We start from the raw sequence: 21,715 nt of genomic DNA, 5'->3' as shown, positions 1-21,715 counted from the left end.
CAATTCCTTTTATTAGTGTCTTGGTTAGGGCTCTATTGCTGTGAAGAGATACCATGACCACCCCAAGACTTATAAGGGAAAGGCTTTAATTGGGGCTGGCTTACAGTTCAGACATTTAGTCCATTATCATCATGGCAGGAAGCATGGTGGCATGCAGGCAGACATGGTGCTGGAGAGTTAGTTGAAAATTCTGTATCTGTATCCGCAGGCAGTAGGAAGAGACAGTGAGTCACTAGACCTGGTTTGAGCTTTTGAAACCTCAAAGCCCACCCCCAGTGACACACTTACAACAAGACCACACTTGCTCCAACAGTACCACTCCCTATGAACCTATGAGGGCCATTTTCATCTGAACCCCGATAACATAAGTCCCATGGACCACTTCTTACTGGCCTGACCTTTTAATGTCATCACTGGCCCATTACATTTCAATATACAAACTTTGGAAAGCATATAGCCAAACCACAACACACACTTAATTTTGCAGATTAACTGTGTGTACCCAAAATTGCCATCTTGAAGCTATAACCCTGAGTACCTCAAACCATTCCTGTGGAAGTAGAGGTACATAAAGTGTGATTAAGTTAAAATTAGATGCTTAACGCAAATCCTTATCCATTCTGATTGGCATCCTTATAAGGAGTTAACTGTTGGTTTGATGAGTAACATAAGTCACGAGACTGAAAATAGAGGGGAGAGACCACAAGAAGATATGAGAAGGCAGCCATTAATCAATAAGCGCAGTGTTGAAAGAACCAAATTGATCTGGGATCCCTCAACTTCAGAGCTGAAAGAAAGTCAATTTCTGTTTTCCAAGCTACTCAGTTGAAGATATTTTATGTATATCTGAAACAGGGGATAATGACTACTTCCATCAAAATCAATAAATCTGTATTTCAAGCTTTGGGGTAGGTACATTTGTATCTGATGCCACATGCCTAGGCTCTTCCTGATTCCCCTCCCCATCTTCAATTTAAAGGAATTCAAGTTTCTCATGCTTCCTTTTTCTTTTCCCAGATGACTTTAGGGACTGACCCTATGATCTGAGTTTTCGGAAGTAGCTTTGTTTTTTGATACAGAAATCCTGTTGATTCTTCTCTTTCCATTGGTCTAAGGCAGTTTCTCTATCTCTACATCTAGATAGTGTGGCCAGTCTATTCTGTCAATTCCCAACAGCTTTGAATTGTTTGTTTGAATGCAAGCAAAGGGGCCTAAAAATGTCACAGATGGCAGGGTTCCCCACTCCCAGTGGAAACAAACCCTATTGTATATTTGTCTATAACTTTTCTGATAGTTTTTGCAAAAGCAAAAAAACAAAAAAACAAGCAACAACAAAAACAACAGTAATCATTCCTGCTAGTCATTTGACTGTTCTGATCTTTGTTCAGGAAATTTTTAACTTGTCTTCTGAAACCTCAAAAGTCTCAGACAAGAGTCCCTTTCTGTACTTGGATTTTTATTTGCTCAGCTGAATGTCAGTTAAAAGGTGATATTTTCAAAGCTAGAACAATAAACAGAAATTTAAACAAAAAAATCCTGCAATTTTATGGTTCAGTATTCAACTTGCTTACAAGATTTTGATTATATATAAATATATTTCTCTGTATATTTAATACAGAGTCTCACTACATAGTCTTGTCTGGCCTCAAACTCATTGAACTGGTTACTCCTTGGTTGTCAATTTAACTACATCTAGAATTAACTAAAATCCAAAAATGGAGGGCACACCTGTGAGGGATTTTTACTTAATTTAAAGTAAGGTAGTCCATTTCTAATCTGGATTTTGATAAAAACAAACAAACAAACAATAAGAACAACAACCCCCCCACACACCTTTAATTCAGATTATTTGAGCTAGGGAAAGACACACCTTTAACCTAATCTTGAGTTGGGAAAACACATCTTTAGTACAGATCATGTGAGCTGGGAGGACCCACTTCTAATCTTGGCTATACCTTCTGCTGGAAGCCTATATGACAGAGAAGCAGGAAACCTTTGCTCTTTGCCTGCTTGCTCTAACTTTGATAACAAGTCCATTCTTTCACTGGCATTGCAGTCTACTTCTGTGGGATTCCAGTGTATACCAAAGGCCATCTGAGAAAGACATCTAGCCATGTGGACTAGACACTAATGGATTCTTGGGCTTTCCTTTAATGTTGTTGGATTAGCTAGGCTACAGCCTGCAGTCATTCTAATAAATAAATATATGGAGAGAGAGAGAGAGAGAGAGAGAGAGAGAGAGAGAGAGAGAGAGAGAGAGAGAGAGAGGTTTGTTCCATAAGTTAAGTTACTCTGGATAACCCTGACTAGAGATTCATCTACCTCTGCCTCCTGACTGCTGGGACTAAAGGCATGTGACACCACATCCAACAGTATAATATTATCAATACATTTTTTTGTTTTCTCAAAATGGAATTATTTTTACCAAGGTATCTTACTATCTAAGATGCATAAAGAATAAATTCTTAGAGATCTTTTGTTCAATAAAACAATTTGCTACTTTACTAAATCATAAATTACTTCTAATATATGCAAACAAAATTTTTGCAAAAGTTGATCAAAAGGAAACAGTTTAGACTAGTATTTTAATAATCAGTTGCAGACACATATTACTTTAGAATAATTAGGTATTTTTTCCTTTTCTTTGTATTTACATTAATGCATTTATTATTAGGATAATTATAGATTAAGAGGATTTAATACTACCCCTTAATTTAACTCCAATAGATTGTGCTGAGTGCATTTTTATTTACTCTAACACCCTCAAATTAAATGCTAGTATAATTGGCATAATTCATTAGTCACAAAGACTGGTACAACTTTTAAATAAAACATTTTTATTGATTCTTTGAAAATTTCATATCATTCATTTTAATTATCTTCATCTTTCATTGTTTCCCCCAACTATCTTTGGATCTACACCCAGTGTTGTACCTTTTCATGTTTTTTAAAAACCCAAGCAGTCCTGTCTGTGTTACCCATGTACTCCTGTGTGTTGGCCTATGCACTGGAGCATAGTTAGACCCCTGGGGAGACTTCCACAAAAATAAATAAATAGCCTGACTCCCCCTCTCCCAGAAGTCACCAGCTGTCAATAGCTTCTTAGTTAAGGGTAAGGATCATGAGCACTGCCCTCCACCCCCGCCCCGTGATTAAATGTAGGCTGCTTTGATCTTGTTCTGGTCCTGGGAAGGTAACCACAGCTGCTATGAGTTCATGAGCCCAGCAGGCCTGTTATGTTAGAAGATTCTGTTCTGCTTTGGCCTTCCTGGACCTCTGGCTCTTATAATTCTTTTGCTCCTCTTCAGTGAGAGTCCCTGAGCCTCAATGGAGAGAGGGTGATATATGTGTTCAATTTGGGGCTGAACACTCCATAAACACTTATTCTGTGCACTTTGACCAGTTGTGACTTTCTTCTGTATTAACCACTGTCCACTTTACAACCAAATATCTCTGATGAGCTGCGTATGGATATGGAGATAGGAGTAGAAAGGACAGTTTTACAACGTGTTCTTTTTGGAAAATTGTAGCAGGAATCTTAAAGGTACTTGTTAATAAAAACAAACCTGAGGCCAGTTATTGGGGTGATAGCTGGAAGATCAGAGAAGCAGAACAAGCCACAGCTATCTCACCTTGCTAGTTCCTCAGGTGATCCTGTTTCCTCAGGCTGGAAGCTTCTGAGTCCTCCACATGAATCTTAGCTGAACTGTGTTGCTCCAAAGCCTGAACACTTAACCAACCAAATGCTTAACTAACTAAATGCTTTACTCCTTAGTTCCTGGTCCTCACACCTTATACACCTTTCTCTTTCTGCCCCCACTCCCTGGGATTAAAGGTTGGGTTTCTGGGATTAAAGGCATGGGTCACCATGCTTAGCTGTTTCTAAAGTGGCCTTGAACTCAGAGATCCGGCTGCTCTGCCTCCCAAGTGCTGAGATTAAAGGTGTACCACCACCACCACCCAACTTCTGCTATGGCTTGCTCTGACCCGTTTTCTAGCCACCATTTTTGGCTTTGTTCTAGTGGCTGTCTGTTCTCTGACCCCAGATATGTTTATTTTGGGGAACACACAATATTTCAGGGAACACAATACCCCCACCACAGAAAATAATAGTAGTAGTCAACCCTGGGTCTGTGAGGGTACCAATAATAGTTGACCTCCTATAGAGTGGTTCTTAAATCTGATCAGAAAGTGGTAAATTACTATCATAACATCGATAACACTATTGTATCCATGGCATGTCTTTCCACTCGGGTCAGTATCTTAGCTCAAAGAGTTCACAGGCTGTTGATGACTTTTTTTTTCTTTTCCCTCCAGAACCCTACACAGCACCTCTGGCATTATAAAAGCTAGTCAGGATAGAGAAAGCTTCTCGGTCAGTACCAATTTGAATTCTCCGTGTTTTATTGTCTTAGCCAGTGTTTTATTGCTGTGAAGAGACACTATGGCCATGGCAACTCTTATTTTATAAAACACTTAATTGAGGCTTGCTCACAGTTTCAGAAGCTTAGTCCGTTCTCCTCACGGCAGGGAACATGGTGGCACACAAGCAGACATGATGACGGAGAAATAACGGAGAGTTCTATGTCTGGATCTGCAGGTAGCAGGAGGAAGGAACCTATGGTCCTGTCTTGGACTCTTGAAACCTCAACGCCCACCGCCATTTCCCCCAGCAAGGCCACACCTCCTAATCCCTTTAAATAGTGTCTCTCTCTGCTGACCAGAAATTCAAATCTACCCGCCTATTGGGCCACTCTTATTCAAACCACCACACTTTGCATTCCGGTGGGCCACCAGGAGCAGAGGCAATAGTCCACATGTTATGTGGCTCTATGAACATCTTGAAAAACAACTACAGGGAAGGTCAGCATAGCTGGTATTGGACTTTTATTTGGCCAACCTATGGTTTCTAGAAAAAGGAAATTTAAAAAAACAGATGGCAATGTTTTATTGGAAGAGACATATAGCATACCTCCTGGCCAGAAGTTGGAGCTCTGAAGCTAGACTACTCAAGTTCAAGTTTGTCTCCTAATTCAGCAGGTAAATGGTAGCTTCAAGACACTATTAGTGTTATTCAAAAATTCATCATTTTATACTGATATTCCTGTGAGCACTTGTATCAGATTCTTACACACAGTTTGGTTGCTTGATCTTGTGACCTCTGGAATTTTAGTTTCTCTGATTTCCTTTCCATTTCTTAGCCTTGGGCCATTTAAGACCTTGGAAATTATACTGTCTAAGACTCAAATAACTTTCTGCTGACCCTTATGTGCCACAATCCAATCAACCATATTTAATACCATAGAGTCCCCAGCCTTTTTCTCCAAATAATCTGTTTTCTGATAATTGAATTTTTTCATGATCCAACACAACCTCATTGGCCTCCAGCTCTAGAGTACCACCCTTGTCTACCCTTCATCAAAATTTCAAACCTTTAATTTCAATCAGTTTGATTGCTTATTTTTCTCCATTCTGGCTTTGTACATTGGTCTGATTTGGAGAGGAAAATCCTTAAATTTTCATGTCTGAGTGCCAACCAATAATAAAATTTTGACTTATTCTTTTATGGGTGCTTTCCACACATCATTTGATAAAAGATCAACATCTGTTCTCTCGATAGGTAAGGTAGATGGTACTGCTCTCTGCTTAATAGATGAGGACCCAGTGCCTAGACTCAGGCAAGCACTTGACAAAGATCAGAGCCACGGTAAATAGCACTGGCTGATTAGAAATGTGATCTTTTTCTGCAAAGCAGTTCAAAATCACTGTGCCACATGCTTCTCCTAAAGAGTTTCTGATGCATTCATTGAGTTTTCTGCCCTTTGTGGTTCCAAAATACTCTGATTTTATTATTCCTTCGCATTAGTTTGCAAGTTGCACAATCTCTATGTTATGGTTAACTTTGGAAAAATAAAAAGTGTTCATAGGTCAATAAGCTTTTTATCCCCAGACACAGTGGCTCTCTTGGAGCTTTTTAAATTTAAAATGTCTCCCTATGTGTTTGTCTGTTAATCAGATATTCATATGTTGATGTTAATATCCGTATTGACCTCTGTCTCTAGGCTTTGGCACTTGTAGATGAATACTCTAGAATTAACTTTGTTCATACAGTTGGTTTTAGAGGCTGGCTACTGATATAGCTTCTAAATTCCTCAGAATTTTTTTTAGTAAAAAAAAAAAAATTGTCGTGCTTTCTAAATAGATAATTCTATCAGTTTCAGCATAGAGTCTGGATGATAAGCAGGACAGCTTTGTGAATAAAGTGTTGAACTTCTAATTCTCTTGCATTTTACCTCCCAAAGGCTGGGACTATATGCATGCAACAATACATCTCTCCTAGAAACATATATTCTCTAACATCATCATTTTTACATTAATTGCCATTCTATTTTCATATCTTTCTTTTTGTTACTGTTTTAATTCAAACCAGAGTGAAATCTTATCTAGTTCCCTGAATGTCACACAACAGTACTGATAAATCTCACAGCTTTTACCATGCACTGGGAGCTTGTCTTGACTCTTCTGATGTTTACACTCCCTTAACTCTCAACATACCAGGGACGGGTTTTATTTCTTGTCACTATTTGACAGGTGAAGAGAAAATAAAGAAGAGAGGATTTGAAAATTCTGCTCAAGTGTAAATGGAAGGTTGAGGTGTGAACTCAAAGATTTTTAGCTCTATGCTTGATGATTTTCACCATTGTATGTTGCTACCCCAATGAACATAATCCTTTCCATATTAAACAGTCTTCTGTCATTCCTAAATTCTTCCAAGGATCTCACAGTCTTTAAATAATGCCTTGAAATAGTATTTTCTTCCACCTCGGTTATTAAGTACTTTTCATTTTTAATGTGTTTCTTTAGTCATTATTTCTTTAGAAAATTCTTCATCAAGTTAGTATTACTAATTACTTTGCAGAATGCAAACATTTGTTACAACTAAAATTCATCATGGTTTTGTGATATTACACTATTCTGTGTGCCATACACTAGAATATAACTGAACAAAATTTGATCTTGCTTGTGTAATGCAGTCTGGTGCATGGACACACACACACACACACACACACACACACACACACACACACACACACTACCCAATAAATGCTTGAAATAAACACAAGAAGATAACACAGGAAAACAGGTTGGGAGGGAGGTATGGGAATAAAGAGGGAGATATTGAAGGTAGAAAGGAAAGTGAGAGTAAGGTACAGGGAGAAAGGGAAGGAGAGAGAGAGAGGGAGGAAAGAAAAAGGAGGAAGTTGTGAATACCTGGAGAAACATTTCACAACAAACCTGTAATGCTCTTATATCTTTTCTCTTGAATCATTACCCAGGCTCCACTTAAACAATACTAATCATCTCAGGATAAACTACTAGACAAATCTGAGTAAGAAGGTATTTTCTTATTATCTGTGAAAGATGCATTTGAAGATTCACAGTGGGCAGCCAAAACCATGGATCCATAGTGGGTAGCTCAAAAACATACTAATTCATAAGTATGCCATCTTCTCACATCACATACATAGCTGTAGCACACTTGAATTTGTAAGTCAAGCACAGAAAGAGATTCACAGTGATGCCTCATGAAGAGAGAGAGGGTAATCATAGCAGTTGACAGTAATACAGTTTTTGACAGTATTCCTTTCTCAGGATAGTGTACTGCACCCTTCATGTGGCAATGACTAGAGATGAAAACAAAGTCTACAGCATGCGATGAAGTGAGGTGAGGGAGGCCAGACTTGTGGTGCGTGCATGGAGAGTATTCGGACAAGAACATCATGATGTTGTAACAGCAGGTCACTTAGTTCAGATGGCTACAATTGACTTAAGACTGGGTAGGGTTGACAGAATGGATTGGTTGGAGAAAAAGGTGGTCCACTTCCTTACTGGGGTATAGTAGGGTACTGGAAACTGGCCATCCTAAGAAAGGAGTATAACTTAAAACTGATGATATCTTTAATTCTGGAATATTCCTTTTACTCCTTTCAAACTACCTTGAACACTAGTAAAAGAAACCTCAGAAAACCAAACTGTGGATAATGGGGGATGGTTATATCAGAAAAACCTGCCTGTTCATAGAATTGATTTCTTATAAGTTTCACCCATTCAAATTTACTTTTGAATTACCTAAAATATATTTTCAAATCATAATATTTCAAATATTTATAGGTATTATACTTTCTCCATGTACTGGCTTTTCCAAGTCTGGCAATAGCTAATAACCTATATTTTATGATATAATTGTATATGACATAATTTTCATAATGTATGTGCCTTAAATAATTTTTAAATTTTGATTTATGCCAATCTATTTGATTTCTTACCTTAAGAATATTTTAGTTGGCCTCTTACTCCAAATAAATTTGAGTGTAGAAATAAATAGAAAATACTTCACATCATGTTTTGTTCATGAGAATTTATGGTGCAAACATGATAAGTATTTTAAAAGACTTTGGAGTATAGAAACCTACTGAATTCCTTTAGTGTTTCACAAATGTATATGGTCTTTTTCTATAGAAATATATTGGGTTGTTGAGAAAATCATTTTGAAATCATATAGAAATTTATAAATTTTGCGTTATATATTATTTTAGGATCTGAAAAAATTATAAAACCAGAATTTAACAGAAAATTATACCTGGTTGAAAAATGAAATACTGAGCTTTTTAAAACTCATCAAAAATAATACTTCATCCAGTACTTAGAATGTAATCTTTCTTATGCTTCCTGGAAAAGAATAGGACAGGATAACATATTTGTATTCATGTTAGCGAAAATAGTTGAGACCGTAACACTTTCTTATTATAACATGTTCCTAAGTGAAAGTTGTGGAGAGTGTCCTTGAAACAAACATCACATTTCCATTTTGATAGAAAACATTAGATATTTTTATTTAGAAAAATCAAAAAAAAAATATGAGCAAAATAAGAGCTGGTTAATTTGCCATTTGAGTGAATTTCTACTGTTAAAACAGTGTGCTTCCAGGAGAATTGTGTTATGATAACTGTAAAATGTAGGGATGGAGTTGCTGGAAAATAATGTATTAGATCTAAGGGAAAAATGATAGGAAATGATAGTAAACTACAAATGCCTTCATTGTTTTAATCCTAAGTGACTATAAGATCTCCCTCCTGCTTCGCTGTTTATTTCTAGTGGCCAGGAGGCATTTGACTGGCAGGTTCATGATAATTATGACAAAGGATTACTTTACTTATTCGTTTTCTTCAGCACTTCTCACAGCTGTCTCATTGTTGTGCTTATGTGTGCTTACACTACCAGCACATATGAATTTGGTCACAGACAAGTAAATCATTTTGAATACGTAACAATAAAAAATTACTTGATATTAGTAATATTAGCAAACAGACAAAAATAGCTTTGAGTTGAGAAGTTATCTCAACTCTGTGTCTATTTAGTTAATCAGAGGAAAGCAAATTAATACAAGCAGCACCTGTATGTCAGTGACCAAAGCATTTTTCAATGAAAAAAAAAAAGCTGCACAGATGAAAATTGTGCTTAAGAACAATTGTAAATGTGGCTTGTGACCTAAACCTAGGGGAAACAACCAAATTCTATACCACACACATCTACTCTTAATCCAATTTGGATTTGGTGCCTGTTTATATAATGAACGCCTGAAGAAGCTTGAAGCACGTCACTAAATCTATTGGGATTGGTGGCTTGATTTCATTCCCATCCAGGCGCAAGTAGCTCAGTTGAGGTCCATGAATGAAGGCGTCCTGTTCTGCGCGCAGTGTGGTGGGACATATTACTGAGATGTTCACATCTACGGAAGGAAAGATAGCATGAATGGTTAAATTGAAACACCAGAATGTTTAGAAGTCTAGATGAAAAAAAAAAAAAAAAAAAAACTGCTGTGGCCCTAAGAGGCCAAATGACCTCATGTGGTGAAAGCTGTAGAGATACAAACCGTTGTCTAACAAGTTATTATACCTATCTGTTTCATAAGAATAATCCTGGAACATGTTTGATGTAACAGGTGCAGTGTTCTCACTCTATGCCCTGCTATATTTTAGCATGAGATATTACAATAGGTAATATTATCAAAAACAATGATAGATAGAAGGTAAATAAGATATCTCAGTTATTTTCTAAGCTTACAGGTAAGAGGAAACATGTGAAAATTGCCTTAATATGCAAAAATGAGAAACATATTTGGAGGAATAAAAGCAGAAACAGCTATTAGACCTGGTACATAGGTGAATGAGTCGACTGATGGGTGGAAGAGTTCTTGCAAGGATAATATGCTGTATTGTTACCTTAAAATATGCCAAGTAATATATGGTATGTTTACATGAAATATCTATCGTAATTCTACATAAAATACTAGAAGCCATGAATTCCCCCACATGAATCTATTTAGTTGGAGAGAAAGCATTTGCCAAGGGTTGAATTACAGAGGATTGAGCCCAAGAAATACCCCATCAACCTTTATACCTGGTACTGATGGGAAAAGGAAGACCTGTCTTGGACTAGAGCTCATGGCACCAATAGCCACACTGAGAGTCCTCTCCTGAGTGAAGAGCTGTTATGTGCTAAAAATTCCTGTAAGCTTGGGGCAGATAATCTCAACCATTAATCCATGACTTCTGCTTTCTAAAAAAAAAAAAAAAAAAATGAGCAAGAGCTCCTTTTCAACTGGACACACCACCTAACTTGGGAAAAGTCTCTGTCCTATGTCCTTTTGGTGCAAACAAATTTACAGTATAATTTCAAATGATTTAATACTTGGATTATGGCTATTTTGTACAAACCTTATGTTATCTTGTGAATTGACTTGATTTAAAAAAGGCTCACAAATGTAAATCAGCTCTGTGGTTATAGTTTTTTTTCAAATACATGATCACTTTATCCACACACAGATTTTATTAGGAAATATAACTATTCTTTCCACCTGGGTATTGTATAAAAGTCAGCCCAGACTAGCCTTTTTCTCTTACTTGGGATCCTTGCCCATCAGGGATACTGTGTTTCACTCAGTGCCTTATTTAATATCCTTATCAATCCCATACCTCATATTCAGTGTACCCAAATAACTGGAATATGAGAAATAGGAGTCATAAATTTAATAATTTTCCATAAGTTAGGATTCTTCTCAGAGAATATGGAGAAGTAACTTATTGGAGTATATGCACATTTTCCATAAAAATTCAAGTCCCTCATGCTCAGAAGAAATACATGTTTTTCCAAAATCACAAAAGCAAAGTTCACTGGTAAATTCAATGGACTTTTCATATAAAAGTTTTGTTTCTTGCAAATATTTTTAATAACTAGATTAGGTGACAAGAACTAAGTACATAAATAATTATTATAACACAATGTGATCGATAAAATTCTCATCCAGTGAGTCCAACAAAGGAAATACTTATTCTACATTTATTTCTATGATAAACAAAACTAGATCAGTATGTTAAATGAGCACACATGGCTTCATTTTCTTCAAGGGGAGAGACTGGAGCCTCTGGTTTTGAATGTGCCACTACTCTGTGTCATAGGACAGTTACTGTCATCTGCCTGGGTTTTAGTTTTCTCTTTGAACTTCCCAACAACATCACACAAGGGTCTTGGGAGATTTTAGGTTCCTCCAGCCAAGGAAATGATTACAGATCTGAATCATTAGGCTCCTGGGGTGGAGGATCCCTACAACCTTTCACAAACTCAGTTGAGTCTGACACATGCTAATATATAAGGTTGACTGACTAAAATATTGGAATGTATTTCACAGCCTTTGAAAACCTTCTGTAAAGTTTCAGTCGAGGACACAATGGTTTGCTTTGCAACCTTGTTTTTAATGCTGGTACCCGATTCCTGAAGACTTGGTCTCAAGTTTCCAGTATCTGCAACTCACATACAAAAGTCTATGTTGAATCACCTGAAATTAACTTCCATCTCCAGTTATTTGTGAGGTTTTATTATAGATAAGGAATTCACCTATAGGAGCATAGACCTCTCATCAGGAAAACAAAAACAAAAACAAAAACTTATAAACCCAGGCTCCTTCTTAAACATTATAATGTTTGGCTCAACTAAACATACTCATCTAACAAATTTTCTATGTTGTATCTTTTCCTTTGATTGGTGTGTTACACAATGCATTTCCATCCACAGGGGGAAAAATGGCTGCTTTGTTGGCAACATGCCATTTAGTTCCAGAATTTTATGCTCAAGTACATGGCAACAATAATGAAAACAAAATTCTGTGCTCTCCAAGCAGTGCCCAGTGTAAATGTGCTATTGACCCTGTAATGGAATGGTTATGTGATTGTATGTTAAATGAATCTTTATCGAATGATAACTAGGAAGCATAAACCTGTGGCATTTACCAGGGTTACTTTCTATCGAACACTTTCATCAACTCTCATTTCAAGACTGGATTAAAAAAATTACAGAAGGAATCTCCCCATGATTATCCTTCCAAAATGCTTATATTGGAATTGAAGATGAATCTTAGGCTGTGTACCAGTTCCTAAGTAGGGAATATAAAATTGCTCACTTTCACTACCAGAGACAGCCTGACACAACTATGAACAGGTTGAGTTGATCTCAAATGTTTCCAAGAGTGTACGTCTTGTAACTACTTCATCCTTCGATAAAATTTTTACTTTGAAAGGCTTCAACCTGATCCACTATCCACTCTATGTCCAAAGCTGTTTTCAAGAAAGAATAGTTATTTTCCTCACTGTGGATCCATTACGAAGTCCTGGAAATTACCAGTTCCCAGGGCATTTGTTTCCATCTCAAGTAACTAAATTCTTGAGCATCTGTAGTACCTCTATGTATGATACCCCACAGCATCAGGACCAGCACCTGGGAACTCGTTGAGAATGAGAGGTCTTGGGTTCTACCCAATACTGAATGACTCAGAAACTCTGAGTTGAGGGGACACTATCATATGAACACTGAAAACCACTCTACCATGGAGCATTTGGTCAGTGATGATACTTAGGGAAGTTCAGACATCAACTCTTATATCCTACTCTATAAGATTGTGCCTTACATATTTTCTCTAACAAATTTACCCACAGAGTGCCAGGCATTGGGACACAATCCTATAATCTTGGTACTCAGGATCCTGAGATAAGTAGTTGACCTTGTATTCAAGGCTACTCTGAGAGACACTGAAATGTAGTGATATTTAACCACAGAGGGAGAAATACCAGAATCTCTCCAAGACAAAGAAAACAGAGGTCTTTCCTTTCTCCCATATGTAAAAAAAAGTACTGTGTAGATGACTAAGATTCAGTTTTCAATCCTGAACTCGAAGATTTGGGAATTTTGGTTTATGAAAGCTGAATCAACAACATTGTGCAATGAAAACCGAAAATAATTTGTCAGTTCTAACAGCCTATTACTTGTGTTTTTGTGGGGGAAACAACACAATTGATAATCTTACAAGGGATAGAGACTAAACATCATGATGGAAATTTTGGTCACAGGTGTATCTTCATGGCTACTTACTTTTAATTTTGTTGTGATCAAGGTGAAGGTGCTGCAGGTTAGCATTAATTCGGGGAAAGTTTGTGAGCTGGTTGTGAGATAGTTGGAGGTCCAAGATTGAGGACACATCAAAACCTCTCGACGGGAGACCTGCATCTGACAGTCTGTTGTGGTTAAGTCTCAGGAAGGCCACTTTAGGAATCACATTAAAATAATTTTCTGGTATTGCTTCAATGGAGTTGTTGTCCAGAAACAGCTGCATGGTGTTGGCTGGTAATCTTGGCGGCATGTTCCTCAGGGCATTCTTGGCCATATTTAGCTGCATGAGGTTCTTAAGTCCCTTGAAGGTATCTCTTTGAAAGGCGTTATCTATAAGTTTGTTATGCTGTAGGTCAAGAAGGGTCAGGTTTTCCAGATTACTGAAGGTCCCCTGAGGGATTCTGGATACCTTGTTTCTAGCTAACTGTAACTGTTCCAAACTTCTAGGCAATGGAGAAGGTACCTCGTCTAGCTCATTGTCTTCTAGAAACAGGAAAAGAAGTTTCTTTAGCTGGCTTAGAGCCCCCTTCTCAATCCCGTAGTTGGTTATTTTGTTCTTGTTTAAATTGATCCATCTTAGCTGGGTGGCGTTCTCAAATGGTTTCTCAGGTATGGTTTCTATCTGGTTGTTTTCCAGGTAGAGGTACCAGATCCTTGAAGGAATAGCAGGAATTTCTCTGAGACCTCTGTTCTCACAGTATAAGGCAGTAGGGAAACTAGGTGGACAAAAACATTCCCTGGGACAATAGAAATCATCATGCACATCCCAGTCCTCTGGATCCTGTACCTCATAGGCCTGTCTCACACTCTGTGTCCACACAGTATCTGCTGTGAGTAACACCCAAAGCGTCAAACAGACTGAGGTTGCCATTACAAACACCTGTAAAGTAAGTAACACAAATGTTAAATAGTACATTCATCTTTAAATACTGGCAAGAATCAACCCAGTAAGCATTGTTTCTTCAAAGTGGGGCTGAGAATCTTCACTTCTAATCCATACATAGCAATGAACACACATTTATTGAGTACCCATCACAGGCAAAGCACTTTACAGACGTTGAAACAAATTCACAGTCCTTAACCTTTCTGGGTTTAACTGAGTCATAGTGAAAGCTGGGAAACGGAAAGCAGAGTTTAGCAAGCTTAAGTGCTTTTCCATTTCAAGCTATTAACTCAAGAAACTTTCCTGAAACCAGTAGTTGAGTATAAGAGAACAAAATGTGATCTAATAAATGAATAACTACGTGCTGTTCCTAAGAGGTGGGCATCTGCATGTGCTTTTATTTTTACCCAAAAATGAAAATAACATCTGGAGGAGATTTCCCAGGTTCTTTGGCCCTTGGACCAAAGAAATGTAGAGATGAAAGGACAATTTACAAGTTTATGGTAAAGGATGGGTCTAGGATCTGAAGTAAAGTATGTGATTCATCTCTGGCTCTGTTGCTGAACTTTTCAGGTAAGCTTTACTTTTGAGAAAGAGTTGTGTAACTTTAAGTACAAAGCAGAATTAAGATGTTCAGCCAAGAAGCAGAATTATGAAATTTTCATATAACCATTATTTCCTATATAATTGTTATAATCTCCCTCATATAGACTGTCTCTATATTTTACAAATGTATATATATGCTCATACTTGCATATGACAGAAATTATTTAGAGCTAATGTATCAGTTATGTAATTGTGATACATGTTATTCACCTATGACATAATTTAATCAGGATAAGAAAGAACAAAAATATTTAGAACATGTTACAATTTCTCCTATATTTATATAACCAGTATAAATATAACAAAGTTAATAGTTTCTGATGTATACTTTTAGAAGAAAGAAATTTTCCTCCATTGAATAGCACCAAATATAACATTCACAAAGAACTAGTGGCAGAGAAAAATATATGCATAGTACATATTTTAAACATTAGCTTATAATCTGTGTTTCATATACATATATGAAATTTACAGTTTCCTCAATGGGCATTTACCTAAAGCAACTAGTAATAAGCACGAATAAATTTCACCAATTCCTAGGGACATAAATATAAAATCACTCATTAATGGAATGTTGGTCTTTCATTCCTCCCATTAATGTTCAGAATTGTTTCTGCTAGCTGTCAGACTGCCTCTGAAGGCAGAATGCTTCTCTGGATTGCTTCCAACAGAGACAAGTTAAAGTTTCTTCAGAGTAGAGATTTTCATTAGTTATTGAAATTGTAACACCACATCTTTTGAATCAGAATTCTGTATATCTAAACCAAAAGTTGTAAAAAGTACAGAACAGTTTACCTTGCTTTCCAGGAATATACCGTTGAGTCCCGTGGCTGGTGTGACGCTAGGTAAAATAAATTGATGGGGGAGGGGAGGTAATAAAGGAATGAAAACTCTTTGCTTTGACTTGATGCTGTTAAACCTCCAATCAGATTAAATGAAAAGGATGGTAACTCTTCACCATGAAGACCTTTTGATGTATTGTTTCCACTCTGACAGGCTTCAGGATAGCTTACCTCAGCCTTCTTGGATCTTCTCCCTCCTTTGCTATTGGTCACTGCCCCTCACAGTAATGGATCGACCCAATCTTTGCTGTCGGGGTTTTAGAGTCTTCTGTAAGATGTATGCACTGTTGGCTCCAATTTCAGTCCCTCCAACAATAGCAGTACCTTGTCACCTCAGCAAAGGAAATTTTTCTTTTGATTCCAAGCATGGTTTTCAATAGTCAAGGCAATTTTCACTTCACAATGCCAGGGACGGTAAAGTGTGCTGATGTATAGATCAGGTCCACCAGCCAGCAACTGAGGAGAATTTTATTCATAACGAAAACAAAAAGAGATTTTGAAACATTTCTTTTCCTTGGTGATCTTTTAAAACAATTAAACACAAAAAGTAAAGGCCAATATATTCTGTTCATGTGGACATATTTTATTCATTTCTGATATAAAACAGATGCTGGAATGTTTTGATTAAGAGAAACACAGATTTGAAAAAAATTAAATTCTCTTTGAGTAGCTATAGTTGATTTACCTGCTAAATATTCCCTGCTAAATATAGTTTATTTACCTTTGTTTCATAGAATCAATTACTGTCTCTCTATCCCCCCACTCGTTAGTAATAACTTCTAATAATTATTAAAACAAGATGACTTTTTATTATATTGTAACACATGTTTTACATTCAGTGACTTATAAGGCATTCTGCTGCACTTATTTTTTTCTCTCTAACATATGTCTAGGCTAAGTTCTTCTATTTATCATATTTAAGGGAAAATGGTAATTCTACTGAGGGAGGATGCAAACAAAAATCTGTTTTGTTTCAGGCTGTTTTCTGTTGACCATAGTCATTTTTTTTTTTTTTTTTGAGAAGTACATGTTATTAGGAGATCAAAGGCTTTCATGACTATCACCCACCAACACTGTTCATACTAGTTGTATCAGAGACAGAGGGCACTGATGGGAAAGGACCTTTCTGAACCATAGCTTCCAATCTTTGTGGCCTTACATGGGTCAATTAGGATTCAGTCTTGTCATTTACACAACAATGGACTCCCTCACAGGTTTAGATTTCTTTTTAATAAGTGAATATAGAAATAGTAGTCTTTCTTGGGAATTCAACTATATATCCAATTAGAATAAGTATGCATGTTAATGGATATAGATGAAAGAAAAAATATGATTCACACATCTCTTCATGGTCCTACAGGTACACACTCAGGACATACTCTGTATAAACACTCTAGGTTTTTGTTTGGTTGGTTGGTTGGTTTTGATTTTTTACAGCTTTTTCATACCAGCTTTCTCTTCACCACATTATGTTTTATTGTTTTATTCTCTCTGTTTCATGATTTATTTTATTTTTTTTCTCAATCCATGGAGCAGAAGTGAAATGGGATGTTCAAATCTACACAGTCATAATTTCCTTTTTGAGGTACACTGATTTTGGTCATTTCTAAACTTATTGCCCCAAAATTTCTATGTGTTCGGTAGGAAAATCAGCATATTTCATTTACTTCTCCAGCCTATTTTCCATTTATCATTCTGCCTATGATCTCCTCACCAAAATGTGGTCTCTCGTGTTGCCCTTTTTCAAAATTGCTCTGACCAAATCAGCAGTGATCTCCGTAAGAATTATTCACTAATGATTCACCTATTTGACCTGGAATAGTACCAAATTACCTAGTTAATTAAATGTCCCTCTCACTTGAAGACAAAACCCTTTCCTGGAACATTTTTCCCTTTTCAATAATTTCCTTTTTCTACATCTTGGGGCTCTCTTTCTTCTTTATAACCCTATGTAAAATGCTAACGGTGTTTCTAAGCCTTTAAAGGTTCTGAGTTTCTGCCTGCTGTCCCAGGCCTCTTCCTGATGTAGACACAGCTCCTATATGATTCCACCCCCAGTCTTTGCTTCTGTTATACTGTCTCTTGAACAAGTATTTCCAAACTGGTTTGGAACAACACCAGTACTCCAGCATATATCTGTCTAATGATAGAAATGATAACTGTGGATAATTATTCTCTTTTATTTAGTCTCCTTATGTATACCTTATGGCTAATACAATGATTGACTTATAATAGTAAAACTACCCATTTGATAGAATTGAAATGACATTTTAAATAAGTCAACATGTTAAAGTTATAAATGTACAGACCTATAAAATCAGACATACTAGTTTAACTGTTCTGATATTTCTGATATGTTTCTTCTTCAAAATAGTTTTATTGCTATGGCAAACTGAGGATAATTTGGCCAATCACAACTATCAAGATACATATGCGACAAGGAGATATTACAGCTGCTTCCTTGTTGGCAGTGACAATTATAGGGATTTTCCCTTACAACCTACATCTATGTATTATGCCTAAGTTAAAGTGTCATTTGGTTGAATCTCATATAATAGACACTTATTTATAATTGACTTTAAAATCATAGGTGTAGAGTGCCTTCATTATGAAAACTATTTAAATTTTCACTAAGCATATGAAATACTGATTAAGACAAAATAAAACACACCCTCTGTTGAAATGTTATTGTTCTAGATACATTTATGAGTAATGCAGCTCTCCATCCTGGCCTGTGGGAATAATGTACTCTTGGGAATCCCTTTGCTCTTTTCCCATGTTCTGTGTTTCATCTTCCAGGCTAGTTGCTTGGCTACTTCCTTCATTTTTTTTCTCTTTAGAGTAACTTCCTGCTACCTAGCATATTTTTAAATCTTTATTTTCTCTGAGGAACTTACACGGTTAAAAATGTACTTAGTGGACCCATGCACTTCCCCAACATTTTGAATGTGTAGAATTCTAATTTGAAGTAATATTTCTCTAAGGTTTTGAAGACTGTCTTAGTCAGGGTTTCTATTGCTGTGAAGAGACACCATGACCATGGCAACTCTATAAAAGTAACATTAAATTGGAGTGGCTCACTTACAGTTTCAGAGGTTCAATCCATTTTGATTATGAAAGGGAGCATGGCAACCAGCATGCAGGCAGATGTGGTACTGGAGCTGAGAGTCCTTACATCTTGACTCAGAGGCAACAGGAAGTCAACTGACTATCATACTGAGGAAAGCTTGAGAAAAGAATCCCAAAGCCCACCTCCACAGTGACATACTTCTTCCAACAAGAACACACCTACTTAACGCAGCTACACTTCATGATAGTATCACTCCCTTTGGGGACCATTTTCTTTCAAACTACCACAAAGTTGTTTGAAACAGCCATTATTCTGAATTCAATAGCTTTCATAAAAACATTGATACAATTATGTTTTCTTTCTTTCTTCAAAATTTTTCTTTTTTCTTTCTGAAAATTTTCAGAATTTTCTTTAATTAGTCATTCAAGAAAATCTTTGAGCTGGAGATGCATATCCATGTAGGCTAAATTGTTTTTCCCCCTATTCTCTTTTTCTCTGTAAGTGGCAGAAAGCAAGCCTCCTGGTCAAAGTATATAGTTTTTGTATCTCATAGTTTTAAATTTGCATCTTAAGAATTTTTTTAAATTTTTATTTAAAAATATTTTTCATGTATTTTGATTATATTCTTTACCTAATACCAGTCTTTCCTGTTCTTCTTTCCTATCTCCTTACATACCTAACTTAATTCTCTCTCTCTCTCTCTCTCTCTCTCTCTCTCTCTCTCTCTCTCTCTCTCTCTCTCTCTCTCTCTCTCAAACAGGGAAGAAACCAAACAACCCAAAAACCTGAAATCAAAGCACATAAACTGAAAAAATTCAGTATCCCAAAACAAAACAACAAGCCCACATAAAACATGGATTTGTGTGTGTGCGTGCATGCATGCGTGTGTGCATGCGTGTGTGTGTGTGTGTGTGTGTGTGTGTGTGTGTGTGTGTGTGTGTGTTAGCCAATTATTCTCAGGCACAAGACCTGTTCACAGTATCACAGTATGGTTGACTACCCAGTGCCATTAGAGAAAACTGGTATTCTTTCCCCAGAAATTAATGATTGCAAATAGCTTTTGGTTAGGGATCAGATTTTGTATGACTTCCCCTTCTCAGTGTTGGGACTCTGTCATTTTTTGACCCTGTCATGTTTTAACAGTATCTGTGAGTTCATATGTTGGTCCTATTGAATCTAGAAGAATTTTTACTGATTTTGGTGGATTTTCTTAACTTTTATTTTCTAACCTATTGTGTTGTGCATACCATATTTAGTATGGGAAAGTGTTCCTTGGTGATCTTCTCTTGAAATAATCATTTTATGTAGTAACTGTCTCCTCTTATTCTACTCAGGATGTTAGTTTGAAGTGTTTTAATGATGATATTAAGTTTTACTAGTAACTTACAATAATTTTATTTTCTTTCATTATTCACTGGTTTTGAATTTACCATATATACATGCAAATATATATATATGTGTGTGTGTGTGTGTGTGTGTGTGTGTGTGTTTGTATGTACAACATGTACATATGGTATAAATTAGCAAAAAGTTATCACATTTCTTCTTAGTTTTGTTTGTAGTTGTGAATTTTACATTTCTACTAATGTGGATTTTCACTATAATTATGAATAAAAAACATAGTTCAGCCCTCCTGTGTGAAGTGGCCTGAGGTCATGCTGATTTCCAAATAGATCCAAACACTGTAGTGACCCCATCATTTCTAAGTTGCTAATTTGCCATTTATTACTCTAGTGGTGCCCTTTTCTACAGGACTCAACAAAAATTTTCTTTATTGGATGTCAAAATATATATAACAGTAGCTTTGCAATTTCCTTGTGAGCTGTGACCAGAATCATTAGCTCTGAGTTCTCAGATCCTCTCCATTTTTACAAAGTGAGACTCCATATCACAACTCCTCAAGGTTATCATAAGGTAGGCAGCTTAGAATCCAGTTAATGTAAATCTCTTCTCAGCTACACTTCTGAAGGAATCTCTTAGAAGGCATTGTTCCATCACTATGTGAAGAAAATTCCACGCAGCTCCAGCATTTCCACTGTTGCTAAGAAGAGGCCATCGAATCCTAGATATACTTTTGCTGTCCTTAGCGTCTTACCCAACAGTTTATTCTGATCACCTCAAACCCAAGCAATATCACCACAGTAAACTACACTCAACTTTGTATTTGTAGTTTTGTCAATCTTTTGATTTAGGGAAAGCCCTCACACCTCCTAAGTGTTTTAGGAGAGGATAACAGCAAAACACACCAACAACTACTCCATCCATGTCCATGTATATGCTGTACTCACTTAATTGCAGATCAGACAATAATGCATTTACGGACATCAAATATCCAATTATCATTCAGCCCCTGCTAGGGTCTAGTTTCTCAAAATATTAATTTACTAAAGACAGTGAGACTTTGAATGGAAAATCAGAATTCTAATTCTCTTATTGATGCTTGTTGATGGCCACATATAATGCCATCATTTATGATATATTCCTTGAACATCATTTCATTTGCTGGATGATAAATAAGACAAATTTGACCTCAAAAATCTTCAGAGTTTTCTTGTCATGTGGCACCTCGAAGTGTGTCAGCTTCTCAGCAATGCATTTAATGCCTGCAGTGGCATGTTGCCTTTAAACATCAAAGGGCTCATGCTTCTTGTGGCAATGAAAATATAATTCTGCAATTTGGTTTGACTTTGAGAGTTGTCTTACCTTATTTTCAAACCCCAAACATGTATAATAAATCAGTTACTTGGCAGACTTGTCGTATTCTGCAGTATTTATTGCCAAAGTGGCTGCTGACATCAAAGTTTCTAATTTATA

The 21,715-nt window shown here is 36.6% G+C and overlaps 1 protein-coding gene across 1 annotated transcript; it reads right to left on the bottom strand.

Moving 5' to 3' along the window:
• Nucleotides 1-9,623: 9,623 nt before the first annotated feature.
• Nucleotides 9,624-14,371, bottom strand: Kera (keratocan). Its single transcript, XM_036169580.1, has 2 exons — nucleotides 13,483-14,371; nucleotides 9,624-9,790 (listed from the first exon to the last, which is right to left on the bottom strand). The coding sequence occupies exons 1-2, from the start codon at nucleotides 14,369-14,371 to the stop codon at nucleotides 9,624-9,626; spliced, it is 1,056 nt and encodes a 351-aa protein (XP_036025473.1).
• Nucleotides 14,372-21,715: the final 7,344 nt, after the last annotated feature.

Source organism: Onychomys torridus, chromosome 20 (assembly GCF_903995425.1).
Source record: "Onychomys torridus chromosome 20, mOncTor1.1, whole genome shotgun sequence".
NCBI lineage: Eukaryota > Metazoa > Chordata > Mammalia > Rodentia > Cricetidae > Onychomys > Onychomys torridus.
Note: the sequence above shows the minus strand (reverse complement) of the source record. Positions and strands in the feature narration are given on the sequence as shown.

Coding starts and splice junctions, on each gene's coding strand:
- Kera (XM_036169580.1), bottom strand. CDS start 14,371: ATGGCAACCTCAGTCTGTTTGACGCTTTGGGTGTTACTCACAGCAGAT. Junction 9,791..13,482: donor TGATCACAACAAAATTAAAA/GTAAGTAGCCAT, acceptor TTCCTTCCGTAG/ATGTGAACATCTCAGTAATA.